The sequence below is a fragment of the Pollicipes pollicipes genome, unplaced genomic scaffold (assembly GCF_011947565.3).
Source record: "Pollicipes pollicipes isolate AB1234 unplaced genomic scaffold, Ppol_2.1 Scaffold_7231;HRSCAF=8579_pilon_pilon_pilon, whole genome shotgun sequence".
Classification (NCBI taxonomy): domain Eukaryota; kingdom Metazoa; phylum Arthropoda; class Thecostraca; order Pollicipedomorpha; family Pollicipedidae; genus Pollicipes; species Pollicipes pollicipes.
The window spans coordinates 6,162,824-6,179,791 of NW_023597034.1; the positions used below are offsets into that span (position 1 = coordinate 6,162,824).

The 16,968-nt window shown below is 54.9% G+C and overlaps 3 protein-coding genes across 3 annotated transcripts in view; 1 reads left to right on the forward strand and 2 right to left on the reverse strand.

Moving 5' to 3' along the window:
• Positions 1-7,550, forward strand: part of LOC119110700 (ras-related protein Rab-3) — a 12,953-nt gene extending 5,403 nt beyond the window's left edge. Inside the window, exons 3-5 of the mRNA XM_037234601.1 lie at positions 3,131-3,249; positions 5,727-5,898; positions 6,834-7,550. Coding sequence (XP_037090496.1) covers positions 3,131-3,249; positions 5,727-5,898; positions 6,834-6,974 — 432 coding nt within the window. The 3' untranslated portion in view covers positions 6,975-7,550. The remainder of the gene's footprint in view (positions 1-3,130; positions 3,250-5,726; positions 5,899-6,833) is intronic.
• Positions 1-16,968, reverse strand: part of LOC119109318 (rabankyrin-5) — a 127,541-nt gene that overhangs the window by 50,006 nt on the left and 60,567 nt on the right. The gene's annotated exons all lie outside the window — the stretch shown is intronic.
• On the reverse strand, positions 10,784-14,291 carry LOC119110698 (rabankyrin-5-like). Its single transcript, XM_037234600.1, has 6 exons — positions 14,157-14,291; positions 13,578-13,752; positions 12,809-13,004; positions 12,176-12,314; positions 11,372-11,470; positions 10,784-10,929 (listed from the first exon to the last, which is right to left on the reverse strand). Exons 1-6 carry the CDS (start codon positions 14,261-14,263, stop codon positions 10,791-10,793), a joined length of 855 nt encoding a protein of 284 aa, XP_037090495.1. The 5' UTR covers positions 14,264-14,291; the 3' UTR covers positions 10,784-10,790.

The following is a 16,968-nucleotide window of genomic DNA, read 5'->3' on the forward strand; positions in this document are numbered from 1 at the left end:
GGCGCCCCCCCCCCCCCCCGAATTTGCCAACGTCCTTTTTTTCTAAAGCTTTGGAGTACAAGTCAAAGGCTTGTAAAAATATCACGTGATTGAGTGGTTGTTATTGTTACACTTCAAGACATTCCATGAACAGATGATACGATTAATCTAATCGTTCTCATAAGCGTTGTAGTCGTTGAGAACAAAGTGGCGGCACTTCCATCCATCGCATTACCATTTCTATTTTCAAGGCAAGCAGGCCAGCCTCATCTTCTAGCCATCACGCCATATCAAGAGTTTAAAGTTCATGTTCCAATCAAGGTTTTCTCGACTGTGAAGCCCGAATGCCATGCAAGTTTCCATAAAAAATGCCGATTGTTAAGCTTCGAGCGGGACGTCGTGACGACGTCGGTCAGTCAGTCAGGACGTCGTGACGACGTCGGTCAGCGCGTCACCATAGCCCTGTCGCGGACAATACCATGCGAAGGCCGTCACCAAGTCCATAGGGCTTCGTGGGGATTCCGAGAACGCAGGCATGTGGCCTCACGTATGGTTGCTATCCAACCATTTTTATATTATATGTAACTTATCATTCCAAACGGCCATTCTACCGGACGACCGACTGTGGTGTCTGGAAAAATGCATATAATCACGTAAAATATACTTTCTGTTTTGTACTCTCTCGGACATTCTCTGCCCGGCTACAGTGGGTAAGCACCGTCCAGTACCGTCCGTCAGCGTATCCCAGTCCGGCAGCCTCCTCTCGCGATCGTCGCCGAGCCATGGCCACTGGCCCGCCCCCCAGCCGAGCGCACGTGCGGCCCCGATGGCGGCGTTTACCGGCTGCACACCTGAGCGGTGCACCCGACACCCATCACCCGCCGACACACCTGTAACGAGTGCGTCACGCGGCCGGCACCTGCAGCTCACCGCCGGCCGGGCGCCAGCTCAGGCACGCCGCCGCCAGACACACTTGGGCTCTGGTCAGGACCGTGGGATTTTTTGCATTAATTTAGGTGTCCATGGAGGTCGTGTGATTATGATCTTTGCCTGTGCCATTGCTTTAAAACCACACATGTTCTACAGTGTGAATGATGAACAAACATTGCACCAAAACACTTTGCTAGGTTAGTGAGCCAAAATGTATGTTGTCGAGTGAAGTGAGGCTTCGTTTTACAAATGAGTAGTTTCAATATTTGTATTTTCACAACACCCACAATACATACTTTTGTTCAAATGCTTCTTCTATCTAGGAAAAGTTAGTTTGCGTGAGAGTTTGTACATTACATATATTTGTATATTACATATATATATATATATATGTATATATATATATATCTATATATATCTATATATATATCTATATATATATATATATATATATATATATATATGTGCGAAAAAGATGGGTCTTTTCCCCCGGGCATACTCACCAGTCGGCGACATGAATAACATCAAAAGCAGTTAAGAAATGCCGCGGATTGACTGGGCATCTGTGGTGTAATGGTTGACGTACTGGACCAGCATTCAAAAAGTCCGGGCCCACGTGCCGGTGGGGACACACATTTTCCGCACTAGTTGACAAACTACATCGTCTGCAAAGCGACCAGTAAATACTGACTCATCAAAGCTAGAGGAGCAGAATCAAAACAACCTCACACAAACCGACAATTTAGTTCTGAGCTTTGTGTCCTGGCCAAAAGTATCCTCTATTAATTGCTGTTCCTTTTAACAAATCAACGTACTGTTCTTTCTGTTTGCAAAACTTGGATGCATTTTCCGTTATTGTTTTGTATTTTCTTACTCGCCGCCAATGGCCGGGGAACCGGGCGTGCTCGCGTCCCTACACTCTGCGATACTGAGAGCGACACCTTGGCAAGGCGTCAGAACACGAGAGATTGATAATGAAGTCACACCACGTCGTGCATCCCCTTACCAGTGCCCCACAGTCCTCTTGAAATTGCACGCGCTCTTTGAAAAACGTTCCTCATAACAGGGCCGTAGTTTCGTAAAATGAGTGCGTGTAGTGTGAGTTGAGCAGTGAAAAATGACGCAACCTACACACAAAATTTGACAACAAACGTGTTTCTCTCCGGATTTCACCCGCTTTCTGCTAAAAGTTGTGGGAGGGGCGCTGAAACCCAAGTCGGGAGAGCATAGCTGGAGCCAAAAAAAAACTGAATAGGAAAACGAACAAGCCTGTCTGAACATCCCCGCCTCTAAACAAGTCATTTCCCCACACCGGGCATCTACCACTGCCACCATCTCATTGCCGTACATTGTCCAGTTACCGTCCCCCTCGGTATCCGTGCGCACCGCCTCCGTCCTGTGCCGGTGAAGCAGAGGGTGTGGGGGTTGGGCGGGGGGGGGGGGGGCGGTGCAGTGCGATCGATGACCCTGTGTCGCACCGTTGGTCGGCCGGCCGTCGGCGCCGCGGCCGGTCCGGACGCCGCTGTCAGCCGCCCGCCCGGCCTGCACCTCCGGAAGTCACCGACGCTGACTGATGGCTGCCGGCCGGCCGTGCGGGGGCGGTGCGCCCCGAGAACCCCGCCCATGTGCTCAGCCGCTCCGTGTGCGGGCCCACCGCACACGATAGGGGTGCGCTCGGAGAAGATGCTGGGGGATGCAGTGGCGAATGGTGTTCAGGTGCGAGGAAAACGTGTGTAGCACTGTGCTGTTGGCTGAGACGGTCTGGGGCGATAAAAGCATTGTCTGTCAATTACAGCGGCCCAGGCCAAAAAGGCCCGAGATCAAGTTGACTGACACATGTTAGTTACAGTCATAAAACCTACCTTACGCTTTCTGTATGTCAGTAAAAATCCAGTCTTGTACGCGACACTTGGCTATATGACTTGTATTATGTAACGGCACACTCACTCACAACAGCAACCCTAGTCATTCGTACCACCGCCTTAATAATAGATGGCTCCTACTTCACGTATGCGAATGATATTGGTCCATTCGCCACGTCAACGGCAGCAGTGCCACCCAAAATGCTGGAGATGGTATTCCCAAACCCTTCACCTCGACTTCGTTTGTCAAGGTCTCGTCTCGTTAGCTTTAAACGACGATGCCAACATCAATACAACAAAAAAAATAATAAGCTATGGCGCCGTTGACGGCGTGTTCAATCCCACGGCTCGCTCCACAGGACACGGCCGGTCAGGAGAGGTACCGGACCATCACCACGGCATACTACCGAGGCGCCATGGGCTTCATCTTGATGTACGACATCACGAATGAGGAGTCTTTCAATAGCGTGCAGGACTGGTGAGTGGCGGCGGCGGGGCTGCCCGGCCGGACGACCTTGCTGGTGACGTCATCGAGAACTCGACGGGAAGAGGAGGTTGGATGGAGAAAGCGGAGGCGGGCAGTATTGTGTAGTTTGGCTTTCTGCACGTTCACATGCATTATTCATTTTATGCAATCTCATGTGTGCGTCTATAAGTGAAGATCCATATTTCATATTGCCTCGCGTAATGCGGCGAATGGCTCGTTCGATCAAATTGCTCATCACCATGTCGCGTAAAAACGTATAATTATTTCCATGGTATCCGCATCAGACTTGACAAATCATTTGAGCTCGGCGTCGAATATTGTTTTGCGATCAGGATGATTAGCCGCCATTTGCCTCGGGTAACATAAACGCGTCTTCGCGTGTCAGCGACATTCCTTGGGCCATCTGATCGCGTGCCCCCCCTCCCCCCATGCGTGTCAACAGCGTAGATCGGCGCTCTGACGGAATGTTCCCATACTCCATATTAGAGATGTGGGGTGACTCGCCACCACACGCGTCCGCGGCACAATGTTGCCCCCTGTGCCGGTCCCGTGCGGTGGCGCCTCGCCCCGCGACCAGACTTCTGAGAGGGCCATGACAGCTCTCTGACATGTGACTGTAATTCGCGTTCGCCTCACAGCTTAGGCGTCTAACTGCCAGACACGCGCGCTTTACGTCCAGTGTCGTAGTCGGTGATTCACCCACGAGGGAGCGAGATCGGGTCATAGAGGGCACTTCCGGCCAAAGGAGAGGCCCTCTGCACTCGCTTAGAAGCCCTGTTTTTTTTATTCTTGGAATATTTTTAGGTAAATCCCTTTCTCATACCCCGGAGGCCATATCTTATATTTCCAAATCCTAGGGAGACCTTGACGACGAAAAGTACTGTGTCTTTGGCCGCTGAGGACCCCACCGCCAACGGGGGGGGAGGGGGGGAGCTCAACAACCAGCCACTTTCTTAGCTACACCACGGTGCACTTGCCCAAGAGAGTTGAAGTAAAACCGTTGTAGGTACATACACAATCTTGTCAAACCCCATCTTCCTTTGCATTAATGCCATATCGTTGTTGGCTTTAGCTTAGATTAACTTCTCAAGGCATTCACAGCGACAAATGCTGTTGAAAATTGGCTGCTGGCGATGGCGGACTATATACCTACTCAGCTGATCACATGCGCTCTACATTGAGCAGGCTATATACCTATTCAGCTGATCACCTGCGCTCTATATTGAGTAGGCTATATACCTACCCAGCTGATCACCTGCGCTCTGTATTGAGTAGGCTATATACCTACTCAGCTGATCACCTGCGCTCCATATTGAGCACGGCATTGCTCAAACGTCTTGAGACGTTCAACGATAAAACGAAAACACGCATCAAGGTGCATTCATGTGCACTGGATGGCTTTGGCAGGCGTTCATCTCGTGACATTAAAAATGAAGTAAGATGTTTGATTATGTGGTAGAATTTAGTAACCAAGTTACAAAATTGCTATTCAAGGTCTTTCGCTGAGTGTACTTGAAATAGTATGGGATAATTGGACACCCTTTTGCTTGGTAAGTGCTGCAACATGCTTAAAAAGGCTGCGTTTGTACAATGGCTTTCACAAGTGAGATAATATCGACAAGTTTCAAATTAAATACAAAATAAAACGTAACATAGAGTGGTATAATATGGTGTTTCTTGCAAATACCGGGCATGGCTCTAATAAAGAGGGTAAGCCTCCCGTACTGTACGGTTGTCCGAAGTTCCTGCCACCGCCAGTCGGAAGGCTGTGTAATGCGGCACAGTTTGCATGTACGAGACAGGTGTTTTCTCACCGCCATCTATTGAGCAGTTCAGGAACGGAACCGTTGTGTCCCGAAGCATAAAGCATCTGGATTTTAGTGGGCGAATGGATTAATACAGTAAATTGGTCCAGTTGATCTCGTATTTCCGTACTTTCAGCCATCGCTGGACACCTTCATTTGGGATGGGAGACGTTTCATGATTTTCTAAAAAGCGAAACATCTATTACATGCCGAAGGTCCAACGTTGTTCTTCGGAGTCCCACAGGGGTTCAACTTTCTCAACCCTCTTTGCCCAGCAATCTCAAACATGCTTGCAGTGCATTTAAAGGTTCTGGTGATGAACCGCTTCTTTCGTATTAGTCGTGTGTGTGTGTGTGTGTGTGTGTGTGTGTGTGTGTGTGTGTGTGTGTGTGTGTGTGTGTGTGTGTATGTGTGTGTGTGTGTGTGTGTGCGTGTGTGTGTGTGTGTGTGTGCGTGTGTGTGTGTGTGTGTGTGTGTGTGTGTGTGTGTGTGTGTGTGTGTGTGTGTGTGTGTGTGTGTGTGTGTGTGTGTGTGTGTGTGTGTGTGTGTGTGTGTGTGTGTGTGTGTGTGTGTGTGTGTGTGTGTGTGTGTGTGTGTGTGTGTGTGTGTGTGTGTGTGTGTGTGTGTGTGTGTGTGTGACCCGTGCTCACCTTTTCTGCCCAGGTGTACCCAGATCAAGACATATTCGTGGGATAACGCTCAGGTGATCCTAGTAGGCAACAAGTGCGACATGGAGGACGAACGGGTCATCAGCTACGAGCGCGGCAAACAGCTGGCTGATCAGCTCGGCCTCGAGTTCTTCGAGACATCAGCCAAGGAAAATATAAATGTCAAGGTCAGAAACGGCACGCGACAGGATGTTTATTAGGACGCTAACATTGATGTTTAAAGTTTGAAAGGAGGCTCATGCTGATGTGGCTTGAGTTCTAATGACAACGACATGGTTAGAAGATATTGTTAATATGACAAAGTACGCTACGAGGCACCACTTAAACTCTGCTTGAAGTGGGTGGTACTCAAACTGAACTTGGAGTCCCATTTTTCATAGGAATGAGGAATGAACGATTCTGCCGTGTAGTTGCCGGAGCATTCAGATGTTATCTCAAAAGTGGTATTTTTATCTTTGTTCGCCCGCCCATGGCGTCCGCTAAAACGCGGATAGCTGACCTGCTGAATTATAGTACGATGATCCCCACGGGCGTTCCCGTTGGTAATTGTTCGGCTATAACTGGGTTATACATGGGAATCAGTTTTCTTACCAAATGACAGCGATTCTCACGGAAGTATGGTTCCTCTGTGCGTTACTTTGCTATCGCACATTCATCCTGCAGTGGCAGATCAACGTTAAAAGAGCAACTCAAAACGTGCAAAATAGCCTTATTCCAATGTTTCAGCTTCAAACAAGTACTAGCCGTTAATTGAGCAAACACGTAATAAAGATAAAGTACATATATGCCACGGAATGATTGGAGATCTTTTGGTTATCATGCCGTTTGCGTTTAAGACCCCTCCCCCTGAAATTCATCAAGCCAGTAGTAGCGGGGAAGCGGCGGACACCCGAAAATGTACGTCGTGCTCTCAACCTCCCAGTCCAAGCTCCCCCGTCAAGATGTCTTCTCTTGACCCTCACAAAATTGTGATGTAAAGACGCAAATAAAAAAATTCACGGTGAGAAAAACAGCGGTTATAGCGTTAAGAAATGTTATAGCGCTAAGCTCTGTCATAGCGTGAAAAGCTGTTCTAGCGCTAAGACCTGCGTCTCGTTTTCAGGCTGTCTTCGAGCGTCTAGTGGACATCATCTGCGACAAGATGTCCGAGAGCTTAGATTCTGACCCGAACATGATGAGCGCCAGCAAAGGCACTCGGCTCACCGACCAGCAGCCCCCGAGCAGTGCGCCCTGCAACTGCTAACACGGCGCCGCCTCTAGCGGTCACCCCTGGGTCAGGAGGTCAGGGGGAGCCAACCCGCCGCTGGCCGGCAGCCGCCGTGCCAGCCGCAGTGTGTTACCTGGAGGTCGGAGGCCGCGACGGGTCGAAGACCCCTGGCGTCGTCACTGCGTTTGGCCGGCAAGCGTGCAGTTTGGGGTCAGGGGTCGGTCAGAGGTCACGCACATGCCAGTGAAGGCCTCGCCCGCGTGACATCAGAGCTCAGCCGCCCTGGTGACCCGCTTCCACGAGGCTAACGCGCACAAGCCGCGCCCCTCGACGACCCAGCAGACACAGCCGTAAATAGACAGACGACACGAGTCTCTGACCGGGCACGCGTCGTTTCGGTGCGCGCCGGAGGCTCGGGCCTGCGATTTACAGGGTCCACCGAAGCCCCTTGATCCCCGACGGGCGCCATGTGCTGACGTCCGGCTGGCGGGGCAGTTAGACAGAGGAGATCAATGCCGCCGCGGCCGCCGACACGGCCCGGGTCACCAGGCCGGAAATCCCGCGAATATGTCACACAATTATCCGGGCCGGCGGCGTCAGCTGTCGCGTGAGCCCTCTGATCGACCTCTGCTCCGCCGAGCAGGCCGGCCGACCGCCGGACGACGCGCCTCCCAGTGCAGTCCCGTGCCGTGCAGGAGCGGGGCTGGCGGCGGGCCGCCTGTCCGTGACGGCCGGGCGGCCTCCTGACTGCGCGCTCTCACTGTGACCGACCCGCTCTCTTCTCGTTCTCGGTGTCTGTCTGCTTTTCTGGCGCAGCGCGGCGCGCCGCTCCGTTCTGTCCCCGGTGCCGACGGCACCCTTGTCGCCCGCCCGAATTTCTCGTAGGGGGGCGCCTGCGCCGCGCGCCGTGGCCTGCGACGCTCTGTCTGCTATAGAGCTGTGTTTCACACCCCACATTTTCCGCTGCCGGAAAGCAATCAAACCGTGGACAGAGCGTGGGCCAAGCATGTTCAGAGAGCCGTCAGCGGACGTCCCAGTATCCCCGCCGCGTGTGTAGCTCGCCCACCCGTCTAGTGCCAGTGAGACCCCACCCCTCGCCCCAATCCCGCCCCAAAGCCCGCCCCTCTATATAGACTGTGAGTTTGTACGTGTAACTGTGAGCTGTGTGCGTCTGTGTCGGAGCCTCGCGCCCTCCCTTTCACCCCTCGCTTCCACTAAACGCCCGGCGCTGGCGCGGCCCACCGCATCGCTTTCTACTTGGTTCTCCGTTCGACACCGGGCCGCGTCGCCACACTCTCCCCGGGAGCTATCCGACCGCTCGGTCGCGCGAGCCCTTCAGCCGCCACCAGCTTCCATCCCCCGTCTCACCGCCTGCGAGATCAGAACGAAGACAAGAGGTGCTGGGTGGCACCCCTCTTCGGTGTACGTCTTCGCCGCGATGCCCGGCGCCCCGCCAGCCAGTTTTCGGTTGTATGCGCGTGCGACAGACGGGGCTGGATCTGAACGCATGCTTTGACCTCGCGGCAGCTTTGGTTTGTGCCGCGGTGCCGCCTTCACTAGAAGTTGGCGTCCGTGAACTGGTGTGTATCGGCATATTTCAGTTGAATATTTGTACATACATGTAGCAGGACGCGTGCTTCCTCCTGCAAATGGGTTTATGATTGTAAATAATGTAGAAATCGAGTTACGTTGCCACCTAGGAAAAATACACATGTTAAATGTCGTCTTCGCGTACTTCGCGAAAGGTTCTTCGTGACTTGAGTGAATCGCGTTGATTCGACCGCGAACATTCAGAGAAAAGCCGACACGCACTGGCCACAAGCTGTCATCTACGACTGGCTTTGAACTACATACGAAGGTTTTGAAAGACAGCCAACCGCACAGTCCAGATAAAACAAATAATAGTATTTGTATAGCTGTGCGCCATTCAGAATCATGCGGCATATTTTTTCTGGGTCCAAGGGCGCCTCCAATCAATTTTTCGGCAGTCATTGCGTTTCATGGCCGCACTGTCGACGATGCAATAGGGTGATCTACGGATATTCCGTCGGGATAACGCATGCGTCTCGCACTTTGTCCGAACTGCCATCAAGTACCATAAATGCTCATGATCATTGGCACCTGCGCCGCCATATTTTTCACCTACGCGAACTACACATCATGCCATTCAACGGGTCTTAGCTTACCGTATCAGAGACAGGTCCTTGTTCCAAGACCCCGGAAACACACGTCATGTTTTAATGCAGTATATATTTAATATATAAAGAATACAGTTCTAAACTATGGCCTCTTGTCGGTCAGGGGAAGCTTTATCAGTAGTGGATGGCAGCGCCCCTGACGACCTGAGCTAAACTAATCCAGGTTCGCGGCGACGGACACAGGCCGACAGCGGCTGACCAGTGATTATGCAGAAGGCGCACGGCGCCCCGCCCTTGGCTTCCCCTGACATTCAGACAACGGCTTCCCAACGGCGTCTGACACAAGGCGTGGGCCAGTTCAAATGGTAAATCGGTGGTGTTAGCGCATGGGCATTATCTCATTCGCTTTGCGTGTTTTGATGACATCTAGGGACAAGCGGTGTTAAACGTCAGAGTCAAGTTTCGATACATAATGAGCGCCCTCTCCCGACCTGAAAACATATTCTAGTAACTAACGGCTCCAGCCAGATTAAATGGCATTAATCGTTATACCGGACCCATATCACTGGGAGGTGCATTCCTATTTCACATGGCAGGAGGGCATGTCAACACACACAATACATCACATGCCCACCACGTGAATATCCACAACAAACCAGCTGGTGCACGGCCTGGTAGGAATGTCTTAACGTACGGCAACCAATACTAAAGCTCAGCAGACTTCAGATAAAACCAAAGAAACTTCACAATCGCCATACTTCTACACTGCAAAATACTGTCAACTCCGCAGTGGGCAATGAAACAAGCAATCTCACGTTTCGACAATCTCGCCTTTTGACATCACAGTTTGTGGATAGTGTGCTCCAACTGGAGCGGTTCGGCGCAGCCCCCACGTCACCAGCATCTCAGAAGCAGCATCAGCAGCGCGCCCGTACGGCCGCCGTTCGTCACGCCGCCGCCCCACCAGGCGGCGGAGGTCGGCGGCGGGTGTGAAGCCCGCAGTACGAGCCTAAGCTCCACGGCCACGTCCAGAGCCGCCTCGCCATCCCACCGACCCCGAGCACATCGCATGGCACGAACGACACGCCAGGCGCCAACATTAGACCTAGCCAAGTAACAACAGGGCGCGAAACCGATGCCATTCCGCGATCACGTCGGCCGGTGGCCACACCGAGCTAGTCAGCACACGTTAGTCACGTCCACTCCTGCACATCTGCCGGTGGCCACGCCAACCTAGTCAGCACACGTTAGTCACGTCCACTCCTGCACATCTGCCGATGGCCACGCCAAGCTAGTCAGCACACGTTAGCCACGTCCACTCCTGCACATCCGCCGGCGAGCTAACTCCTCCAGTGAATCCAGAAACGAGGGCCCCATAACATTGGAAGGCGAGTGCACCATTAGCCGATCAGACGGAGCCACAGGCGAAGGAACCACAGTTAGGTCATTTCAGGGATGCCAGATACAACCCATCTGGTGACAGCTACGCCTCGTCGATCGGCCACGCGCTCCCTACGAAAAGACGGCGGCGCCACCACGCTAACGGCATTCCAAGACTCCTGACGACTAAGATGCTGTTCTCAACAAACACGTCGGCTCGCTAATCAGCACGCATGGCGCCCAACACAAGCCTATCTGTTTCCTCCTCCTCTCCGCTATCCCCGTACTGTTTCAGGCGACCCAGCCACACAGCATGCTACACCCCCCATCTAGCCTAGCTGAACATGGCGGCGCCCAGCGTGAGCACGTCGGAGCAGGTGTCGCACACCCGGATCGGCTTGTTTATGTTATATTTGACGATGGGCAGTTGCCGGTCCGAACAGCGATTGCAGAGTAGGCGGCCGCAGTGGCGGCTGCCGAGGAGAAGATAGGCGCGGCAGTCAGGGCACCGACCACAAGAAGCCACCGACGGATACACCGCGCTAAAGATGGGAGGGGGGGGGAGGATACGCGACGGTCACATGGCAGTGAGGAGCGGGGAGGGGACCCGTGAACGGTGGGTTCGAGACTGGGCAGGCCATGTCGCACGGTCACCCGAAGAGTAAGGTAACCATAGCAGGAAACACTGGATGACACCGCGCACAGCCGGCGACAGCCAAAACAAGTTTCTTTCACCAGCATGACAAATCTCGAGTAGCGGTTGGTCTGTCTACAGGTGCCGCTACAACCCTTGCCCGTCAGCTCAATTCTTCATTTCATGCGCCGTCAAATGTGAGCGGAAAGAAGCGCACCGCGAACAAGCACCGCTCGGCTGGCGCAAACGCCGACCGTGGTCGCCCTGAGCACGTCACTAACCAGTGGTGTTTCCTGGTGGCGATGCCGAACTTGGTGCTGCACTCCATGCAGTAGTCGCCGTCGCACCAGCCCGGCTCTTGGGATAGCGCGTCCAGCAGCCTGTGGCAGAGCGGACGGGCTCAGCGGCTGCTCAGCGGTGGGCCCTGCTCAGCAGCGGGTGAGGCTCAGCGGCCGCTCAGAAGCGGGTCCAGCCCAGCGGCCGCTCAGCGGCGGGCTCGGCTCAGCAGCGGGTCCGGCTCAGCGGTGGGTCCCGCTCAGCAGCGGATCCGGCTCAGCGGCCGCTCATCGGCGGGTCCGGCGCACTGGATTCCGAGCGTTCGTGATGTATCGTCACATGCTTACCTGGGCTTGCTGTGAGGCGTCACGAGCAGTCCGCTACTTTGGATTACAATGCATTCAGTGAGTGACGTCCAAGCCATCGTTTGCAGACGCGCACGACGTGCTTATATCAGCGACAGCATGTCTGAATCACTTGATACCTGCACGCCATGCCAATGGCCGAGAACACAGTCTGAGATCACGAAGCCCTACCAGTCAAGTGACCTCGTGTTACAAGCCGGTTATGCTTCACCGGGTCACGTTTCCGGCTTTACGACATTGCGAAGAAGCAATCATCGGCCGACCAAGAGCGCACTGACGGGCCTTTCCAACGCCCGACTGGAGAAGGCTTGACGTCGGAGCGCTGCCCGCGCCAGGGTAGACATTACTAGGCGCAAGACCGAAGTGGAGAACACTCTCTATCCGCAGACGCACTTCCGAGCCTCCGTCGACTTTGCGCCGCTCATCGGCGCCGGGGAGCCTCACCTGAAGAGCAGCTGCTTAGTGGCCACCTGGAAGTTGAAGATGGAGACGCCCTGGTTGTTCATGATGCCGAGCGAGGCACCCGCCTTCACCAGCGTCATGCACAGGTTGACGTTGCCCTTCATGTAGGCCAGCAGCAGCGCTGGAGGGCGGGAGGACCCCGTCACATAACACGAGGCGTTACGTCGGATTCAGCTTAGTTTTCCTCAAACGAGCTGGAAACTAGCTTCCAAAACGCAATTTTTGAATCCCCAATATTTCATACAAATGACAACTGATCGGTTCCATGTTTTGACTTCGGCCGTAACGCTGTGAACTGAAACATTGCCAGAGATCAGTATCTGCCATAAGTATCACTATGGTATTCAGCTGCCATGGGTATCACTACGGTATTCAGCTGCCATAGATATCACTATGGTATTCAGCTCCCGTAGGTATCACTATGGTATTCTGCTCCCATAGGTATCACTATGGTATTCAGCTCACGTAGGCATCACTATGGTGTTCAGCAGACCAACTGAATTCACTCCTCAAAGCAGTGAACTTGTAGGCACCCGCAGCAAAACGTGTCTCGCAAGAACCGCCCCGCACACCCGTGACAGCGCCGGAGCCCGCGCCGCTCGGCAAGCCCCTCACCTGTGTTGCCGTCCGCCTCCTGTCTGTTGAGCGGATAGCGAGGCATCGACTCCAGAAATAGCTGACAGATGGCAGCAGCGTTGTCGCGGCCCAGTGCCGCCACCACGTGCAGCGGGTTGCGGCCACGCAGGTTGGTCGACTCGGCGTCGATCTGGGACTCAGTCAGCAGCACGCGCACCGTGGCCAGGTGACCCTCCTGCGGGCGCAGCCGTAGACAGTATAACGGCAGGGAAACTGGCGGCCATAAGAGCTATGCTGGGCGGAGTGCGGTGCCGGGGCCGGCCAACTCAGGACTATTATAACGACTGGGCCCAGAGGAATGTCAAAACCACGCCAGTGTCTTGGATCAGCGTGAGTCGACATCTCCAGAACTGATAACGGATGTGGGCTGAATCAGAACTCAACAGACTGGGATGGAAATTACGCAGCGTCCGTCGGTGGACAATACTCTCATGAGCATGAGCTCTAGCGTCAAAAAAATCCCACAGCTCACGCTGACAGCAAACTCGCCATGCAGATCCAGCTGCTGGCTACACGCTCCGGAGCTCACAAACTCCGCTCGCTCTCAACGACGCATTTTCGTCCAAAACACAGCTGTGTCGGTTTTTCACGACATGGTTCTTACTTGCAGTGGGCGAATGCCCTAAAACTCCGTTCAGCGACACCTGCACTGACAGGCTACCCCGCTGACAAGGTCACCACCTGGCTGACGCGTGCCGTTCCCCCCCCCCCCCTTCCCCTCCTCATCTACCGCTGCCGCCGATCCCACCTTGCAGGCCACGTGCAAGGCGTTGTCGACGTTGTTGTCGACAGCGTTGAAGTCGACGCCCTTGTCGAGCAGGACGGACACGCACTGGTGGCAGTCTCGCTCTGCCGCCAGGTGCAGCGCCGTCTGCTTCAGCGGCGTGCACTCGTCCACCCGCGCACCGGCCAGCATCAGGTTCCTGCCCGGGCGGCGGCGGTCACGGAAGCGACAGGTGCACTCCGGCGGCCTCGGCGGCCCGCTGGTGAGGGTGAGGGGCCCACTGGCGGCAGCTGAGACACAGAGCCAGACAATCCCTCAGTTGTTCGACCTATCTCTAAGTAAAAGCCATCGCGACTTTATATATATATATATATATATATATATATATATATATATATATATATATATATACCAAAGTATCACCAGTCACATATTCCAAGGATACGCCCACGACGGGCGCTAATGGGCGCTGCATGACCTTCAGCAGTCGATACGCCCTAAAACCCCAAATCATCATCATCGTCGATACGCCCACGACGAACACACTCCACCGAGCTGTAGCCTGACCCCAGCTCTCGAGCCCGGTGCGCCGCCGCCGCCCACCTCAGAATGATCTCGGAGTCGGCCTGGGCGGCCAGGTGCAGCGGCGTCAGGTGCAGCGAGTCGCGTGTGCGCGAGTGCACGTTCACGTGGATCGACAGCAGGAACATCACCGCCTCGATGTCCTTCTTCTCAATGGCCGCGTGCAGAAGTTGCGACCGCGGTTGTCATACTGCGAACCAGCCGCGGACGAGCGCGTCAGCGCCGCCGACAAGTGGAACTGTGTCCGGCACTTGTAATGCAGGCCATGGAGGGCGTGGCATCTGGTTCGGGTTGTTATTTCAGCATCAAGTGCATCACGACGCGCCACCAATATAATCCAGCCAAGTACAAGCGGAATATGTACCCCACATACAAACGTCAGACAATATGGGCATGAACCGTCGAACGACGGCACGACTGAAAACTTCATAAACAGTATAACTACAACAGACGTCCCGACAGCAAATGTAACATACCGGCGCTCTACAGGCCACCGATACTATGGGGCACGTGTAGGCGCTGCTAAATGAGACCACAACGGACGCTCTCCCTCTCCCTCTCTGTTCTCTCTCTCTCTCTCTCTCTCTCTCTCCTCTCTCTCTCTCTCTCTCTCTCTCTCTCTCTCTCTCTCTCTCTCTCTCTCTCTCTCCTCTCTCTCTCTCTCTCTCTCTCTCTCTCTCTCTCTCTCTCTCTCTCTCTCTCTCTCTCTCTCTCTCTCTCTCTCTCTCTCTCTCTCTCTCTCTCTCTCTCTCTCTCTCTCTGTCTCTCTCTCTCCCTCTCTCTCTCTCTCTCTCTCTCTCTCCTCTCTATCTCTCTCTCTCTCTCTCTCTCTCTCTCTCTCTCTCTCTCTCTCTCTCTCTCTCTCTCTCTCTCTCTCTCTCTCTCTCTCTCTTCTCTCTCTCTCTCTCTCTCTCTCTCTCTCTCTCTCTCTCTCTCTCTCTCCTCTCTCTCTCTCTCTCTCTCTCTCTCTCTCTCTCTCTCTCTCTCTCTCTCTCTCTCTATCTCTCTCTCTCGCTCTCTCTCTCTCTCTCTCTCGCTCTCCTCTCTCGCTCTCTCTCGCTCTCTCTCTCGCTCTCTCTCTCTCTCTCGCTCTCGCTCTCTCTCGCTCCTTCGCTCTCGCTCTCGCTCTCGCTCTCGCTCTCGCTCTCTCTCTCCCGCTGACCTGCTCGGCCACTCCCGGCTCCCGGCGAGGATGGCCTGCGCCGCCTTGTTGTTCTTCATGCCCATGGCCAGTGTGAAGGGGGGCGCGGCCCAGTTTGTCGCGCGCCGTCAGGTCGGTGCCCGGCGCCGACAGCAGCAGCCCGATGATGGCCGCGTGGCCGTTCTCGATCGCCACGTGCAGCGGCGTCTTCTGGTCACAGTCCTGCCGGCATGAGCGACGGCCGCCAGCCGTGATGCGCGACCGGCCTGACGGGTGTCGTGCAGCTGGCCTGCACATATCACGGTGAGCAGCACGGCAGACAACGACAAGACGACGGAAATGGCATCTGGGGATCGCCAAAGGTAGCTGATTACATTCGACACTTGTTCACGCCAATCATCTTGTCCGACGCTCTCACCGGGCGTTGGCGGCGGCTCCGTGCTCCAGCAGTGTCTGGACGGTCTGCTGCAGGCCCCACTGGGCGCACAGGTGGAGCGGCGTCAGCAGGTCGCGCGCCTCGTCCCCACCCCGGCCGTCCGGGCCCGGCCGGCGCGCGCTGCTCACGTCACAGCCGCCCCCCCCCTGTGCGGAGGGCACGCGACTGGGTCATGTCACGTGATCTGGTCACGGGGTCCGCTCTCGTCGTGAACCGGTGCTCGGCACAGCCTGCACAGTACTGTAATCGTTTAAATCATTTGTCGAGCCAAGAAGCTAAGCGTATCACATGCACGCACGCAACGCGCGCACGCGCACAAGCGCACACGCGCACGACCGCGTGCACGTACACTTTCTAAGCGGCTTGGCCCTGGTGTGGTGGGGATCGTAAATCGGAGGACGTCACAAAATCACGGAAGCACGGTACCATCAGAACAGACTTCACATGAGAACCAAAGCCAATGGCCGCGTATACCAGCCCCACCTGCGTATGAGGAAGGAGGCGATCTCCTCGTTGTTCTCGTCGATAGCGCGGTGCAGCAGCGTTTTGTAGCAGCCCTCGGGCCCCTCAGCCCAGCAGCTGTGTCGGCACCGTGTCTGGGGGAGGGCGAGGGCGTGGCCGCTACAATGGCGTGCGATAACAGCAGGTTAACAGGCATATGGGGCATAACAAAGCGAACGGAGGACGTCAGGGCTGACTGGCGGGCTCTGCTGTCGCTGGAAATCGTCGGTCAAACCCGCCCTGCGGCTCACTGCCGGTCGAGTGGAACAGAAAGCGCTTCTCTCACCGGACCCACAGGCCTAGCGCTCACTAGAACATGAAAGTCACAGCACTCAGCAGACCAGCTGAGCTAAGCGCGCCGCCAAGCGCGGTCGGGAGCGATGCCCGCTCCTCCCTGGTTACCCCCGCACGCCTCTACCTCGGTGTAGTGTGTGTGTGTGCGTGTATGAATGAGCAAAGGTTGCTTGGGTATTGTACCCGATTGTCTCCGCGTACCAGCATGCTTCTCGACAAGATCGTGACGTCCAGGACGTGACGCTCGTCGCAGATCTGGGCTTCCATTGCAACGTGAGCGCATGATGTGTCCACTCACACCCAGCATGCACCAAGACTTGGCCCGTTTCCTGACTTTGCTGGCCGTCGTCCGTTGTACTGGTGCTTGTCTGCCACCCCTCACGCAGTCCGACGCCGCGGCTCGACCATGCCCGCCGGGCCCGCGCTCCGCCAGCTACTGTCCACCCCGGCACAGAGTAGCT

Excerpts from the sequence above, each read along its gene's own strand:
- LOC119110698 (XM_037234600.1), bottom strand. The coding sequence starts at position 14,263 with ATGTTCCTGCTGTCGATCCACGTGAACGTGCACTCGCGCACACGCGAC. Across the intron at positions 12,315-12,808 it reads GGAGGCGGACGGCAACACAG|CGCTGCTGCTGGCCTACATG; the intron begins GTGAGGGGCTTG and ends CCCGCCCTCCAG. Across the intron at positions 10,930-11,371 it reads GCCACCAGGAAACACCACTG|CCGCCACTGCGGCCGCCTAC; the intron begins GTTAGTGACGTG and ends TCTCCTCGGCAG.